Below are 15,977 nucleotides of genomic sequence, written 5' to 3'. Positions count from 1 at the left end.
CATGCTGCGGACAACGAGTGGCTGGCACCAGGCAGGAAGGGTGGCGACCTTTAACCCAGGGAAGCCCCAACCAAAAGCACACCTTGACTTGGGTAAAACTGAACGAGCTCCATCGTCTCAGTCTCCTCTCTCGTGGCATGAGAAAGTGTGAGCACAATGATTTTCTGACAGATTTATTTTATTATGAGAGAAAGATCGGAGACTCGTCCTCCTTAATAACTGTGCTGACAAGTGACAACTTCACTCCATTACTTTTCAATGGGAACATTACTCACGCAATATTGAAAATGGAGAAACATTTTCATGTGCTTTTCAAATCTGAGATGATATATGAAATGAACAGACTTTGTGGTGTCCACTGCTACAATGAAAAGCTAATGGAATCCAGGTTCAAAGCGATGTGAGATGGAACAGCTGATTTAAAAAACATACATATGAAAAGGGGCAATGTCATGGGTCATAATACAAACAGGGGCTGATGGGACACATTTAGGATTCCAGAAGAGGCTGCTACCAAATTAAGGAGGAGGACAAGGAGAACAGTTCCCATGATGGAAACTCAGATCTAGCACTTCAAAGGGTGCTACTCTCCTGGGCAGCTGTGCTCATTAGGAAACATGCTTCTCAGATGGTGATAAGAGCTGATGTTTATTGAACACCTACTACGTGCCAAGCACTGTGCACTTGTTTCCCCCTTAGGTTGGTGGATGCCTAGAATGAGATGACAGGGAATAAATCAAGCAACAAATATGAAGTTGCAGAAGAATATAAAACGTAAGGTTAACCCTTTGGGCTAGAAGGAAAATAGAGATATTTATCAATTCTTTGTCAAGGGCTCATTTTTCTTTTTAATTAATTCTTAATAATATATAGTAAAAGCTACACAATAGCCTTAAATTCTTTTCTCCACATCTCAATTTTTGAGAAAAGCTGGCTTCTTGAGGTTCCTAGTTTTAAAATAAATTTCAAAGCACACGGTGATAACATTAAAATTTTTTTTTTAATTAACAAAGATATTTAAGAGTACTTTGGGAATTTTACATATTCTAAATTTCTAAATTTGGAAATCCATCTTCATTATTCTCTATTAACCAGAATAATTAACAAAACAAACAAAAAAATTAACATCTTCCTCAAGGCAGCACATCTGTCCCCCCAGCCACTCCATTCTCAGAGCAGAATTTCAGATTCCACTTGAAATGGGAAGAAATAGCTCAATGCCCTGCTGTAAACAGCTTAGAACATGAACTGTGAACAACTAAACTCAATATCTGATCACACACTCTGAGATAAAAGAGACTGAAACTTCAGTAAGACTTCACTGGAAAAATAAAACAAAAATTTCCTGACAACTTTAACAATTTGCTGGAGACAGTCAAAAAACTAAAATTTCGGGAAAGAACAGTGGCAAGATGTTAGGCAAAAGAGTTTGCTGTACCTTAGCCCCACAATTACTTTGTCTACATCAGGCTGTATCCATAAAATTGAAATCCAACAACCAGACTAAATCAAATCCAATGGACATAGACACCCCAGCATATACAAATTCCCAGTAAGGTTTCCTTTCTCTGCCAACTTGGGAGACTTCATCACTAATGGCACATCCTTCTGTGATGCTGGAATGGCTCCGAGGAATCATCAGACACCAGGCAGCCCTCAGCAACCACGGCGTCTGCCAGGAGTGACCCTGCCCTGCATACAGCCTGCTGCACACTGCCAGAAATGTAACAACAGCAGATCACGCCCATCCCAGAAGGGCTGCAGATTTAACGTCAACACACAGCAAGCCACCATAGTAACTGCTTAGCCTCCAACAAACACTCAATGCAGAGGGAAGAAAGGTTAAGGTAATCCAATTATCACCTGCTTCTTTACAAAAATGTTTAACTTCCCCTGCCGTGGTGAGAGAAGCCATGAAGGACAGACACCCCCATCAACTAACTACCTGCCTACAGGAACAAGCGCATCATTGCCAAGAGCCCTCTGTATCAAAGAGAAGCCCGTTTTCCCCCTTTCAACCAGTGGCTAAGTCAATGGCTGCTGGAACACACTACGGGAGGTACCCAGGAGCTCCTCTGCAAAAACAAATAAATGCCATTGAAACAGTTCTATTCACACTATGAATTTTGCTGCCTTATTTTTTTATGGCAAGTTTCTGAGCTGGGCAATGTATATTCACAATCTTTGGTTCCTGGGTACACTTGGCTCTGTTTAATGTTATCAACATTATATGGTAAGCTTTTTAAAAATATCACATAAATGACATCGTTATTATAAAGCTTGAAAATGGACAAAGCCATGTAATGTGCAATTTCAAGACTCACACTAGAACAAGTTTATAGCATGGACACAGATAATATAGACCAAATTCAGGTTAATGCTGATCCCTGGGCAGACAGGCAGGAGAAATGTGTTCTGGAGGCACATAGAAGGGGCTGCAACTTTTATTTAGGATTTGCTTATTTCTTGCAGTAGCAGCGTAGCAGAAAAGGGCTTGTATTTGCGAAGTGTGTGGTGAGTACACATATGTTTTTTATTTCTGTATGTTTGAAAAATTTTTCTAATAAAACATTTTAAACACATGTAAACTAGGGCCGCTAAACCAAATTAATTGCTCTAAGAACCCATATTACCAAAGTAGGGATTAAATGGATACAGTCTTTTAATGTTTGTTTTTTTTCCCCAAAGAAATAAGTGAAATAAAATATAACTTAGTGTTTGATTAGTAAAGTAGAATTCCTACTGCAAATGTAACATATAATTTGGACTATTACAGAGATTTTGTTTGTACTATTTTATAAAAAAGTCATTTATTTTTGTTTAAAAATTGTATATGAATATATGCAAACAAACATCTGGGAGCACAAAATGTTAGCCCAGAGCAGTACATTACAGTCTACTTTATAAAATGTATAAGAACGGTATCAGAAAAAACGATACATGTACTACTTAATTAACTATGGCCTCTTTATGATGTTCTAATAAATAAGGTGGATAGTGCCCCTCCAGCTGGGTGTTACAATCCCAGTCTGCACGAATTTTTATTCACTAACATCGTCTGCATATCATGCATCTGTCTTCCGACTAGACACTTCCAAATAAATACACATTTTGACAGTTTATGCCTATAATCACCAACAACTGCCAGGGATGAAGAGTCTATTCAATTCTACATATTTCAAAATAGAAGAAAACTGGTCATGATAAAAATTTAATTTCTTAATTGCTATGATTTCAAAATTAACTTGCCTTCTTTTTGTTCCTTGGATGACACTGACATCTAGTGGAGTTACTATTTCCAGGAACTTCAACTTAAGACTACACTGCATGCATCATCACCACCACCACCATTACCACCACAACCATCATCATCACCATCACCACAACCATCATCACAACCATCACCACAACCATCACCACCATCACCACAACCATCATCACCACCACCACAACCATCATCACAACCATCATCACAACCATCACCACCATCACCACCACAACCATCATCACCATCACAACCACAACCATCATCACACAACCATCATCACCATCACAACCATCATCACAACCATCACCACAACCATCACCACAACCATCATCACCATCACAACCACAACCATCACCACCACCACCACTACCACAACCATCATCACCATCACAACCATCATCACCATCACAACCACAAACACAACCATCACCATCACAACCACCACCACAACCATCATCATCACCATCACCACAACCATCACCACCACAACCACAACCATCATCACCATCACAACCACAACCATCACCACCACCACAACCACAACCTCATCACCACTACCACAACCATCATCACCATCACAACCATCATCACAACCATCACCACAACCACAACCATCACCATCACAACCACAACCATCACCACCACCACCACAACCACAACCATCATCACCACCACAACCACAACCATCATCACCATCACAACCACAACCATCACCACCACCACAACCACAACCATCATCACTATCACAACCCACAACCATCATCACCACCACCACCACAACCACAACCATCATCACCACTACCACAACCATCATCACCACCATCACAACCATCATCACAATCATCACAACCACAACCATCAGCACCATCACCACAATCATCACCATCACCACAACCACAACCATCATCACCACCACCACAACCATCACCATCACCACAACCATCATCACCCCATCACAACCACAACCATCATCACCATCACCAACCATCATCACCATCACAACCACAACCATCATCACCATCACCACAACCACAACCATCATCACCATCACCACAACCATCATCACCACCATCACAACCACAACCATCATCACCACCACAACCATCATCACCATCACCACAACCATCATCACAATCACCACAACCATCATCACAACCATCACCACCATAACAACCATCACAACCACAGCCATCATCATCACCATAACCATCATCATCACCATCACAACCATCATCACCACAACCATCATCATCACCATCATTTTGTTCAATGTCGAACCCACTGAGGACAAACATATGGATCCCTGCCCAGAACTTTCACCATCTTTTCCTTTAATGCCACAGTGCAAACCTATTGCAGTGGTAGCTTCTTTTATGACTCCAAATTTCTATTCCCACTAATGCCGATGGGGCAGCTGGATTCAATTTCTGATCTGATCTCAAATTTATTTTCCAAGATTAAGGAGAAAGACAACAAACACTGGTCACCCTTAGATCCATAGGCAGACCATTATATTATGTGACACATTAATGGTGAAATAATTAATGGTGATTTTTGGTCACTGTAGCAATGAGTTTTTACTGGCTTCTGCACCTGCCCTGCCTGGCCTCTTCACGGATGCCTGTAAGTGCACCGTGTGTCTGCAGGGTGAATCCATAGCAACAGGGTCTCTCCTCCTAGTGTGAGAGAGCCCCTTCTCCTTCACCCTAAACGCTTTCCCTTGAACATGGGTTGACTCTAGCAGAGTCTTCCTCCTAGACACTGAGCAAAACCAGGGCTGTGCAGAGAGCAGATGTTAAGTCAATATTTATTAAATGGGCTGTTATTTTGATTCTCTCTGCCTTAAAGTGTTCTCCTCCCTAAGTCATCTGGTTGTCAGGTACCCAGTGGGATACTACTTTCTGGCACACTGCAATTCCAGAGCTTATAAAGGGAGGGGATGGGAAGGTGCTGGTACTCTCCTTATAAATATTCTCATTTTTAAAGATACTTTGTGGTTTTTAAATTTCTCTCCTTAAAAGAGAAAGCAAAGTCAACAAGCAGAAAATGTGGCCCCCAGAAGGCATCTGAGAATGAGTGCTCTCCCCCTTCCACTCCCTTAACAAAGACACAGAAGGTGTTCTCGACCACCACGATGACAAGCCCGCTGACCCTCCCGGGGCATAGGCCACCTGCCCACAGCCCACCCTCTCTCAATCCAGCTGCATCTTTGGCTATTGGTTTCTCAAGCCACCAAGTCACTGTGCAGCCTGTTCCAGGAGGAAACACTTCAACCCAAAGCCCCCCAGCCTGGGTGTAGACAGGGGCTCCAGGTGTTAGGCAGAGCTGGGAAGCAGCTATTTAGGTGACTGCTGCTGTTCTCGGTGTGTCTGAAGAAACTGCCCAACAAAACATGTTATCCATGCACTAATTTAAGCATGTGAGATACTCACCTTTATTTTGCAGAAACCTAAATACCCACCTCCTAATCTATCACATATGCTTAACACTATCAGAAATCATTTTATAGCATCAATGGGAGTGAGAAAACCACAGAAGCAATACCACCAGATCTCTTCTGCCTCCTCCAGGAAGTCTCCCGGAAGCCCCACTGCAGAAGTACTATGGTTTCCAGCCCAGAGAGGTCAAGTAATTTACTTAAGGTCAAACATCCATCAGCAGCAGAGGCCGGGATGGGAGCTTGATCTGTCTGATCAGTCCTCACCCTGCTGCCCAGCAGCAGCCTCTGTGGGAGCTGATGTGGTGCAAGGCAACTAGCAAAGGCAAGGGGAGGCTGGGGAGGAGGGGGTGTGTGCAGCTGGCAACCGCCTCCAGTCATGAGCATCCAATGAGACTGCCCCAGACATGTGGCAGAGGGGCTGGGGATCTCCCAGGCTTGGCAGGAACTGCAATGTAACATCAAGATCGGATTCACAAAGGGGCAGCAAACCCGACTCCCGGCCACCCCTCTAGAGCTTTGCATCTGGGTCAGCAGTAATCAACCAAAATGGAAGTCAGATGGTTTAAAACAGGGCACCACTAACACGTGGGGCTGGATTAATCCCCTGCTGTGAGGGGCTGACCTGTGCACTGTGGGATGCTTTGCAGCACCCCTGGTTGCTACCCACGACTAGATGTCTGCAGAACCTTTACCTTCCCACTCCCATACTCCTGTTGTGACAGCCCAAAGTTTCTCCAGAAGTTGCCAAATGTCCTTGGAGAGCAAAACCACCCTGGTTCAGAAGCACTGTTTCAAAAGCATGTACTTGTAATGCGTGATCCAGGGAGGAAAAGCGTTCTTCTCAAGTCCAAAGGCTTCAGTCACCTGACAGCAGCTGTGCCTGGAGTTTGGGTCTCAACTGTGTAGACTCCAGATTGACTGGTAATGTCTGCTATGCACAGGGAAGGGACAGGCTGGTGGCATTTTTGCCACCTCTGTAGTTCAGGGATTCTCTGCATCTCAATCACCCAGGGAGTTTTAAGCACTTCACATGCTGGCTGTGCACTATGGCTCATGCCTATAATCCCAGCACTTCAGGAGGCCAAGGCGGGAGGATGGCTTGAGCCCGGGAGTTCAAGACCACCCTAGGCAACACAGTAAGACCCCATTTCTTTCAAAAAAAAAAAAAAAAAAAAAAAAAATTAGCCACACATAGTGGTGAGTGTCTATGGTCCCAGCTACTTAGAAGGCTGAAGTGGGAGGATTTCAGGAGGTTGAGGCTGCAGTGAGCCATGACTGAGCCACTGCACCCCAGCCTGGGCAACAGAGTGAGACCCTGTCTCAAAAGAAAAAAAAAAAAAAGGAACAACGCATGCCCGAGTGCACCCAGATTGTGAATTTATAAACCTGAACCCAGATAGCTCAGCTCTGCTTTCAACATGCTCTACAGAAAAAACCCAAGTGCAGAGCCTCATGGCAATGAGCCTCCAGGAAGCACCTCCCAGTCCCCCACTCCACCTGAGGGCAGCGCCTGGCACCCCAGCAGAAGAAGAAGAGGGCCTGTGGACAGTCATAGCTTATATATCACCTGAATGATTAGTGACGCACATCTGGGAATCTTAGAGTTTTGTCATCTCCTTGTATCCACTGTGACAAGTCTTTAGCTGGAGCCACAGGATAACAAGTGCCTTTATACACACCCCCAGCTCTTCGTTTCAGACACACGAAGTCAGGAATATCTACATGAAGAAATTCCCATTCTACTCAATGTCCAAATCTTTGCTTCTCTTAATTTTCTTAGTCTTCCACAGAAATCAATGGTATTCACTTTAATATAGTTGAGATTCTACAAATACCACTGACCCATGTGGCAACCAGGTTTACGTTAATGGACACGCTTCAGAATCGCATTCAAATCTCCACCCAGGGTTGACACTCACGGTGAACAGGTTGGACCGGCGCTTGGACTGCTTGCGAACGGGCGTGGGCGTGTTGGCAGTGGGAGGAACATCGATCCGAAGTTCCTTCTGGCTGGTGCTGGGAGTCGATGGAACGGAGGAGGAATAGTCGCTTAAACTCCCACCTCCATTACTTGTCTGAAATGATTAAAATCCAAGGTTTTATTAACGACACACTCAGGAACCCAAGGCCTCCACTTAGGCAAGGTCATAACCAACAAGTGAGCATCAGCCCCATGGAAGGGATGCGTGAGAATGGCTGACTTGCATCTATGGCTTTGCCAGGTGTATTAGCGTCACGTCTACAGTCTCGTCCTGGAACATGCCAATCATCTCACTCAGTGGCATCCCCTAAGAAAAGTGACTGAAGGCAAAGAAGTCTCTTTCATCTAACTTAAAAGATTTCTGAGAGTTCAAATTTGATTATTTTCTCTTTCCTCTGAAAATGAAAGGGGTTGGTTAAACTAAATGGATTCTATGGTTCCTCCACTGCTCTAGATCAGTAGAACCACAGCCAGCATTATGAAAATGACACCTGGAAAATCTGAGTGTTTTTGAAAAATATTTCAAGATTCACAGAAAATTAAACACAGCAAGTGAAGACATTCTTCTTCTTTTTTTTTTTTTTTCTGAGACAGGGTCTTACTCTGTCACCCAGGCTGGAATGCAGTGGCACAATCACACTCATTGCAGCCTAGATCTTCTGCTGGGCAGAGGTGATCCCCCCACCTCAGCCTCCCAAGGCACAAGCCACCACGCCTAGATAATTTTTCTATTTTTTTGTAGATACAGAGATGCAGTTCTGCCACGTTGCCCAGGCTGGTCTTGAACTACTGAGCTCAAGCGATCCACCTGCCTTGAGCTCCCAAAGTGCTGGGATTACAGGCAACTGCCACTCAGCCCAGCCAGCATGAACATTCATGGCTGTACCTTGACAGGCTCTGACAATACATGCCATAACTTACTGGCTTCCCAAGCAAACTGAAAGTATGACACCGAACCTTTTTGCCATGTCCTTAAAAAAGTGCCAATAGAATACCTGCCCAAGAAACATGATCAAAAAACAAGCACAGGCAAAAACAAAGCCAACTGTTTCCTTAGGAGGTTTTTGGTTGAGTTTTTCAAAGTGACCATTATTTTGTTTGCTTCCAAGTAAATAATTTTGCAAAATGTTGTTATGGAAAGATAGCAGTTTCTATGGGACCTAAGGGAGATGGTAATTATAATTGAATGCCACTACCAAATTTAAGTATAAAGCGAGATTGGCCATTAAGATTTACTCACAACTGTTCAACCTATAAGCAGACTAGGACCAAGACCAGAGAAGGGTGGTTTAAATCACCAGTGAGGACACCTCCCATCACCACCCTGGCCAGCATGCCTCCTAACACAGGCAGCATGAAGACAGAAAACATTAAAGAATGATTCCCATAAAAATCACTTGGCCACAGCAGTTTCTGAAGAAAATGTTAAGTCAATTACGACATGCTGTTACTTATAAAGTTGAAAAGAAAAAAAAAAAATCAACCTTAGCATTGGCTGGGAACACTACTTGCACATTCTCTTTGGTTCTAAGAGTGACTTCTCATGTCACCTAACGTACCTGGCTGATGTGCACGGCGGACACCTGCGCGGAACAGACGGAGGAATGGCTGGGAGAATTAGGTAGCGACTTGCAGGGTCCTATGGACAGCTGCTGCTTCTTCCTTGTGGCAACAATCTTCTGGGCAACTGGTGGACACACAGACAAAAAGAAATCCATGTCAATCAATTTCCAAATTCAGGAACAGAGCAGAGATCATCAGTGTGTTGTCGAAATCTGTTATTTCCGTCTTTCGCAGCAACAGCATTCCTGGTTCTTAGTTGGGCAAATGACAACCAGAATAAATACGACATTTTCCAGAGCCTCCTCCCGTCCCCCCACCCCCGCATCAGCTGAACATGGCCAGGTACACAAGCTCTGGCCAGCAGGATGAGAGCAGAAGGATCACAGGGCAGCTTTTAAGGATCTTCCTTGAGAGCTTCCCTTTGCCTAAATTCTTGTATATTTTTCCTACTTGTTGCCTGAAATGCACAAATGTTACATAGCCTCAGCAGCACCGTGGAACACGAGGTGATACTGGGAACAGGAGCCACATGGGAGACAGATAGAGCTGGTCCCCCGACTCCACAGAAGGCCTCAGCAGCCCTGCACAGACCACCTCAGAGGAATGTAAAGCAAAAAAATACACACCTATCTCATTTAAGTTATTCTCATAAAATCATCTTTTCTTCCAGTTACTTGGAACAAAAATAATCCTAAATAAGGCAGGGCAATTTAACCAAACCCCTTGGAAAGACAATCTTTTTTTTCCCCCAAAGCCTAAAGAAATCCTCTTAACTCTACAAGCTATCATACAGAATTATATTCAAGGACATGTAATTATATCAAAGACTTTATTTAAATATATTACTGCACACATTGGAAGTTTATCTTAATCAATACAAATCTAAATTCAACCAGCCATAACTTCTCTTGGCAAATAGGCTCGCTGATAAAGCATACTGAATGTAATTGGAAAGGAAGTCAACGATTAGAAAACTCTTCCTACACCAATGGTGTCACTGCCGCAGAATAACTACAGTTTTGATTTGAATAGATGTGTGTCTTTGGGGACTAGCAGTAATTAAGTTCAATGATATTCAATCCTTGTCTTTGCCTAGATAGTTGCTATTTTCGAAGATGTCCACGGAAAGGAACACGTCATCTCTCCCCAGCAATAGGTTATAACACAGACGGGGCCCATACAGTGTTTGCAGATAATTTCTTTTCCAAATGAATACAATTTTAATAAGAAACTGGTTTGTCCACAGCCTATGGGTTTCATGTAAATGAATGATAGTATAAATATGATTAAGTGAAAATGCAATATATAAAAAATGGCTCACAGAGAGGAAGCAGCAGCTTCATTAGTTACATCCCACCTCCAACAGGCCTCTTATCATCCTGAAAGGATGATATCAATTAATTTATCTTCCGGTAATGTATTGATCATAACCTTCATCAGCTAATCATGTTTAAATTACAGAGGAATATCGCAGCACTCTGTCATCTCAGAACCATTGGCATATTGATCTGGGGTCTTTGAAGACATTTATTAGAATATTTTAAAAGTCATTATGTGAACTCAAAAATAAAATCTAAGATTTCAACAGATGCAAAATGTGTTGTCTAGGTATCCTGAAATTGCAAAAACCAAAAGTAAATTAGCCAAAAATCATAATTGCCTGGGTGAGTGCTAAAGTACTGCTACTTTGTTTTTGAAAAATAGCAATAAGGGGCTTTGATTATCAACCACACTGAAATCTGATGTTGCTCCCAGCCTGAGTTACTATTCAGCTGGATGCCACACTGACTTCACACGCGTAAGAAATGTGCAGATGTCAGAATTAAATAGGACTCGGATGCACGCTCTGAGAGCTTTGCCGACATTTTCATTTGTAGAAACTAAGGGAAGATGTGAGAAACTTCCTAAGACAGTCAAATATGTTATGAAAACGCCTACTGTATGAAACTTCAAATGCAAATGAGCATTCTGTCCTTCCTATGGAGTCTAGGAAGAGTCAGTTCATGAGTAAAGAGAATATTTTTACAACAAAGCCTCTCATCAAACTACAGACAGGATGTGCGAAGTAAGAGTATTTAGCATCGTTAACTGCTAAAATTCTTCTGTCCATTTAATTATTATTCTACCACATTAATTAAAAAATAAAATGAAGCCACAATATCCAGTAACTGGTAGTATTTTTAAAACTCTATTTTTTTCATATTTGTCCTATTTCCCCTCTACCTGTTATGTCCTTCCTGCTTCCATACACAAATCAAGGAAAGAAAATGATTTATAAATATATTGTTCTAAAATATACGGACTGCTTGAATGCTTTAAAACTATAGGGTAACCCATAAGAATAAGAGAAAACTTTAATGAAGAACAAAAAGTATCTGAGTTGAGGAGGAGGAGGGGGAGCATGAGGAAAAGGAAGGGGAAAGGACTCCTTTGTAACGTCTGCCCACGTCTCCCCCATCTTGAAAATGCAAACTGACTACAGAGTCAATGCTGCCAACAGCCACAAATTTGCCAATGGCTGTTGCTGCTATTTGCTCGATGTCCCAGGGATGGGGTGGAATCTCTGGGCGCCTCACTTAAAGACATCCTTAAATGAATTGTTTGGGGAAGCAAAAAACTAGTATGACAACTGCTATCCAAGACATCCACAGTCCTTCCCCACACAACCCAGCAGCTGGCTGGGTGAGTTCACAACAGCTCCTAGAGGGAAAAGCCTGGTGTGTCTATGCGAGTGGAGGAACCCCCCTCCACTCCCACCCCCAAAAAACAACTCAAAGAAAATGGATGGAATGTCACGGGAGGGAGCTGTTCTTCTGTGGCTGTAATCGTTAATTACTCATAATATTTAGAACATTTAAATGTTAATAGGTTTAACATGTGACTATTACCCCAGACTATGCTGTCTGGGAAGCTTTTTATAACCATTGAGTTTTTGTCTATATTTGATTATTCAAGAAATAAATGTGTTGTTTTATATAAATACATATGTTCAATGTAAATGTGTGTGGGTGCATAGACACAAATATGCTCAATGTAAATGTGTGTTGATGCATAGATCAGAAACACAATCACGTGGACTTACTTGAAAAAAATCTGGAAGCGGCTGGGCATGGTGGCTCACGCCTGTAATCCCAGCACTCTGGGAGGCCGAGGGGGGCAGATCACCTGAGGTCAGGAGTTCGAGTCCAGCCTGGCCAACATGGCGAAACCCTGACTCTACTAAAAATACAAAAATTAGCTGGGTGTGGTGGCGCATGCCTGTAATCCCAGATACTTGGGAGGCTGAGGCAGGAGAATCGATTGAACCCAGGAGGCAGAGGTTGCAGCGAGCCAAGATCACGCCACTGCACTCCAGCCTGGGTAACAGAGTGAGACTGTCTCAAAAAAATTAAATGTAATTAAAAAAAAAATCTGGAAGCTTTGTCACTGAGATTTGATCTTTTCTCAAATTGGGCGGCGCACTTCACTATGACTCTGTCACATGAGCTACTCCTAAATCTAAAACAGCGTCAACAGGTGCTGAAAACATTTGCTCTTACTACTGACACTACCAATTTTATTATCCTCCTGACACTCCCAAGAGTAATGCTCAGTGTTCTTTTATAAGTCACTTCCTCTGTAATTTAAAAATTTTATTTGGGTTAACAGATAAAAGATACCTTTAACTAGCACCTTCAACTGTGCGTGTGTGTGTGTGTGTGTGTGTGTGTGTGTGTGTGTGTGTACATTGTATAAAGGTGAAAACCAAGCCGGCCTCACCACGGGGTGAGAAGGGAGAACTGTGCTCATCTTCAGGGAGCAGAGGAGGCAGGTGCCTGGGACAGGATGCAGGGGTTTCTGGGGGCTGGAAATAGGCCCTTCTTGACCTGAGGATAATTTTGTGACAACCTTTTAAGCCCAAATACACTTTCATGTATGTTTCCATTCTTCAATAAAAAGTTTAAGAACTTAACAAAAAAAGTGAGGTATACATTTACTTTATCCACAAATTGTAAACGTTCTATTCTATAGAGGGAAACAGCACCCTTTAATTAGTGGTTAAAAATAAGACAACAGCTCCCAAATAAGACTTCATTAAATCCTGACATAATGCCCAATTTCTACTTCCACCTTGTTTCTAAATCACACAAAATGAGGAAAGGAATGGCCCTCGGTCACACTAGGAGCCTCCAGGCCAACCTCACGGCCTCTATAACCAGAAGACAGCTCCTCCTCCCCCCCTTCCTCCTCTTTGCTGCTCAAAGGCTGAGCAGGGCTGGGCAGCCTACACTTCCCATCTATTAACTCATTTCATCCTCTCAGCTCTTTCATTTTGCAGGTGAGAAAAACCAGGCAGCAAGTCCCCCAGAGCAATCCAAAGGCTCCGGGACTGCTCATGACACCACCATGTGGCAATCGAACACCCAGCTTCTCTGCCAGCACCCAACAGACTGTCTTGGTTCCACAGCACAAATCATGTGTTCTTTGCTCTGCACCCTCAGTTTCTCATCAATTTCTAACTTGTACTTGGGTGACTAAATGAAATGGATTGGGTAACTAAACAAAATGCTGAAAAGGACTGAGTGCAGTGACCGGCACACAGGAGGTGCTCGCCAAGGCTGCCCCAATTACACCGTGTGCCACGCCCCATTCCCAGCCGAGCCTTCTGGAAAGCCCGGGGATGCTGCTCGACTCTGCCTCTCCTGCTCTCTGCAATCCCTGGCTGGGCCTGCCATTGCCATGGTCACTGGGAGCGGCCTGGAGGTTAGGTCACACGTTCCTAGACCTCTGAGCAGCACGTGGCGTTCCTGGTCATTCCCTCCTTTCCTCTTCTGCATCCTCCTCGGGCTTCCATGAACCCTGACGTCCCTGGTTTTCCTCCGCCAGCTGGAACTTCTCTTTCTCGTCCTCCCTTGCTGGCTCCTGAAGTGCGGGTGCTTCCCTGGCATCCTCCTGGTGTCCTCTTTTTCCCCATGCCCTCTGCCTAGGCAACCTCCTCACGAATGTCTCGGTCACCATCTCAGTTCCAGGAGCTCCCAGCATCGCCACTGCCATGAAGAGCTCTGCCTCACATCCTGCCTTCTAGAGTTGTGCAGCCAATGACCAACTCGGCATCTCCCCTTGGATCTGCTACAGGCGCCTTCAAGTCCTCGCCTCTCTCAAACCTGCTTCTCATCTGTTTTCTAGCTCAGTCAATGGCACAACCCACTCTTCAGCATGGACAGAACAGACCTAACAGATTATTGGTTCAACCACCAGAGTTTCTCAGAAATTTGTCTTCACTGCCACTGCCTTGGTCTAAGACTTATCCTTCCATAGCTCGTGACCAAAGCAGCTTCCGAATGAGTCTCCCTGACTGTCCCCTAAATGCCCCGAACACACCGCGGGGCGACCTCAAAGGCAAATCCTACCACGGTGCTGTTCCATTTCTAGTTCTTCAACAGCTCCTTAGCAAAACTGGGCTCTTTCATGTTTGGGGAAGGTGGCTTGTCCACTCCTGGTATTTCCCTATATTAGCACTACTGAATAAGGACCATAGTCTCTTCTGGAATAAGCAGAGACCTCAGACGAACCCCATGCAAAAGCTTTGTGGGGGACCAGATGACACGTGAAGAGCGGGGAAAAGTGACCAGATGACATGCAAAGGGCGGGGAAAAGTGGGGCAGAGAACTAAGGAAGACACAGAGAAAGCGTACAGATTCCAGTGACACTGAAGAGCCACCATTAGATGACAACTAATGACTTGGTGTAAATCGAGCCCACGTTTGGGAAGAGGGTTCCTCTGCTACTGGGAAAGCTGGAGCACAGTGAGGCCAGTAACTTGGGAGGCGGGGGAGCAATTCCGAGTAAGCACTGTTAGGTAGGGATTATAAAGTACGAACCACATCTCCAATAAAACCGTACTTTAAATGCTCACCATAGACACACTGATGAAATTCACATGAGACTAAACACTAATTTTACTCCACGAAAATATTTTAAAAGCAAAATTTATGCAGCTGAGGGCACTGCATGTCTTGTCTCTGTCTTTGGTGTCTCCACCCAAAGGTGACACTTACTTCACCTTTCAGTGAAAGGTTCTTCCAGGCTGGGTGCAGTGGCTCATGCCTGTAATCCCAGCACTTTGGGAGGCTGAGGCGGGCAGATCACCTGAGGTCAGGAGTTCGAGACCAGCCTGGTCAATATGGTGAAACCTTGTCTCTACTAAAAATACAAAAATTAGCCAGGCCACAACGCCTATGTAGTTCAGAATGTGTGACTTCGGAGTAAAAAGAAATACACAGAATTTTTCTCACCATGAAAATCTCAAAGTTAAATGTTAAAGAAGGTGTACTCTATATTGTTGATAATTCAAGCCCATCTCCTAAATGTGTTTTCATATGATCTGTGCTTTGAGCAATAAAGAAAAGCTAAGTCAAATCATAGCCACATGAGAAAGCACACACATCCATGACGGTCTCTTGGGTTTTCTGGCTACAGTATGTTCCTTAATGACAATCAGTGAACCATGGGACCCACGGCATGGCCTGGCACTTACACACCTGTGGAGATCCTGCCAAACTGTGCCATCTACTAAAGAATACAGTCAGCCCATGTTCCAAGACAAGGGGCCAATTCCACGGAGCTGGGATCTCTTCTGGAAATGCCTGAGGCCATGCTGTATTTCACTTCCCAGGGCCAGGGCCTGCCCGACACTCAAAGGGCACACACCAACTGGATGAATGAATGGACGGATCAACAGTGGG

The 15,977-nt window shown here is 43.9% G+C and overlaps 1 protein-coding gene across 11 annotated transcripts in view; it reads right to left on the bottom strand.

The window, feature by feature from the left end:
- AGAP1 (ArfGAP with GTPase domain, ankyrin repeat and PH domain 1) overlaps positions 1-15,977 on the bottom strand; it is a 644,171-nt gene that overhangs the window by 327,342 nt on the left and 300,852 nt on the right. For all 11 annotated transcript variants that reach the window (XM_030802725.1, XM_012501083.2, XM_030802726.1 and 8 more), the window contains 2 exons: positions 9,249-9,376; positions 7,628-7,783 (listed from right to left, as the gene is read on the bottom strand). In XM_030802725.1, coding sequence (XP_030658585.1) covers positions 7,628-7,783; positions 9,249-9,376 — 284 coding nt within the window. The remainder of the gene's footprint in view (positions 1-7,627; positions 7,784-9,248; positions 9,377-15,977) is intronic.

This window comes from Nomascus leucogenys, chromosome 22a (genome assembly GCF_006542625.1).
Source record: "Nomascus leucogenys isolate Asia chromosome 22a, Asia_NLE_v1, whole genome shotgun sequence".
Classification (NCBI taxonomy): domain Eukaryota; kingdom Metazoa; phylum Chordata; class Mammalia; order Primates; family Hylobatidae; genus Nomascus; species Nomascus leucogenys.
The sequence above is the reverse complement of the archived record's forward strand: the minus strand, read 5'-3'. Positions and strand labels throughout refer to the sequence as shown.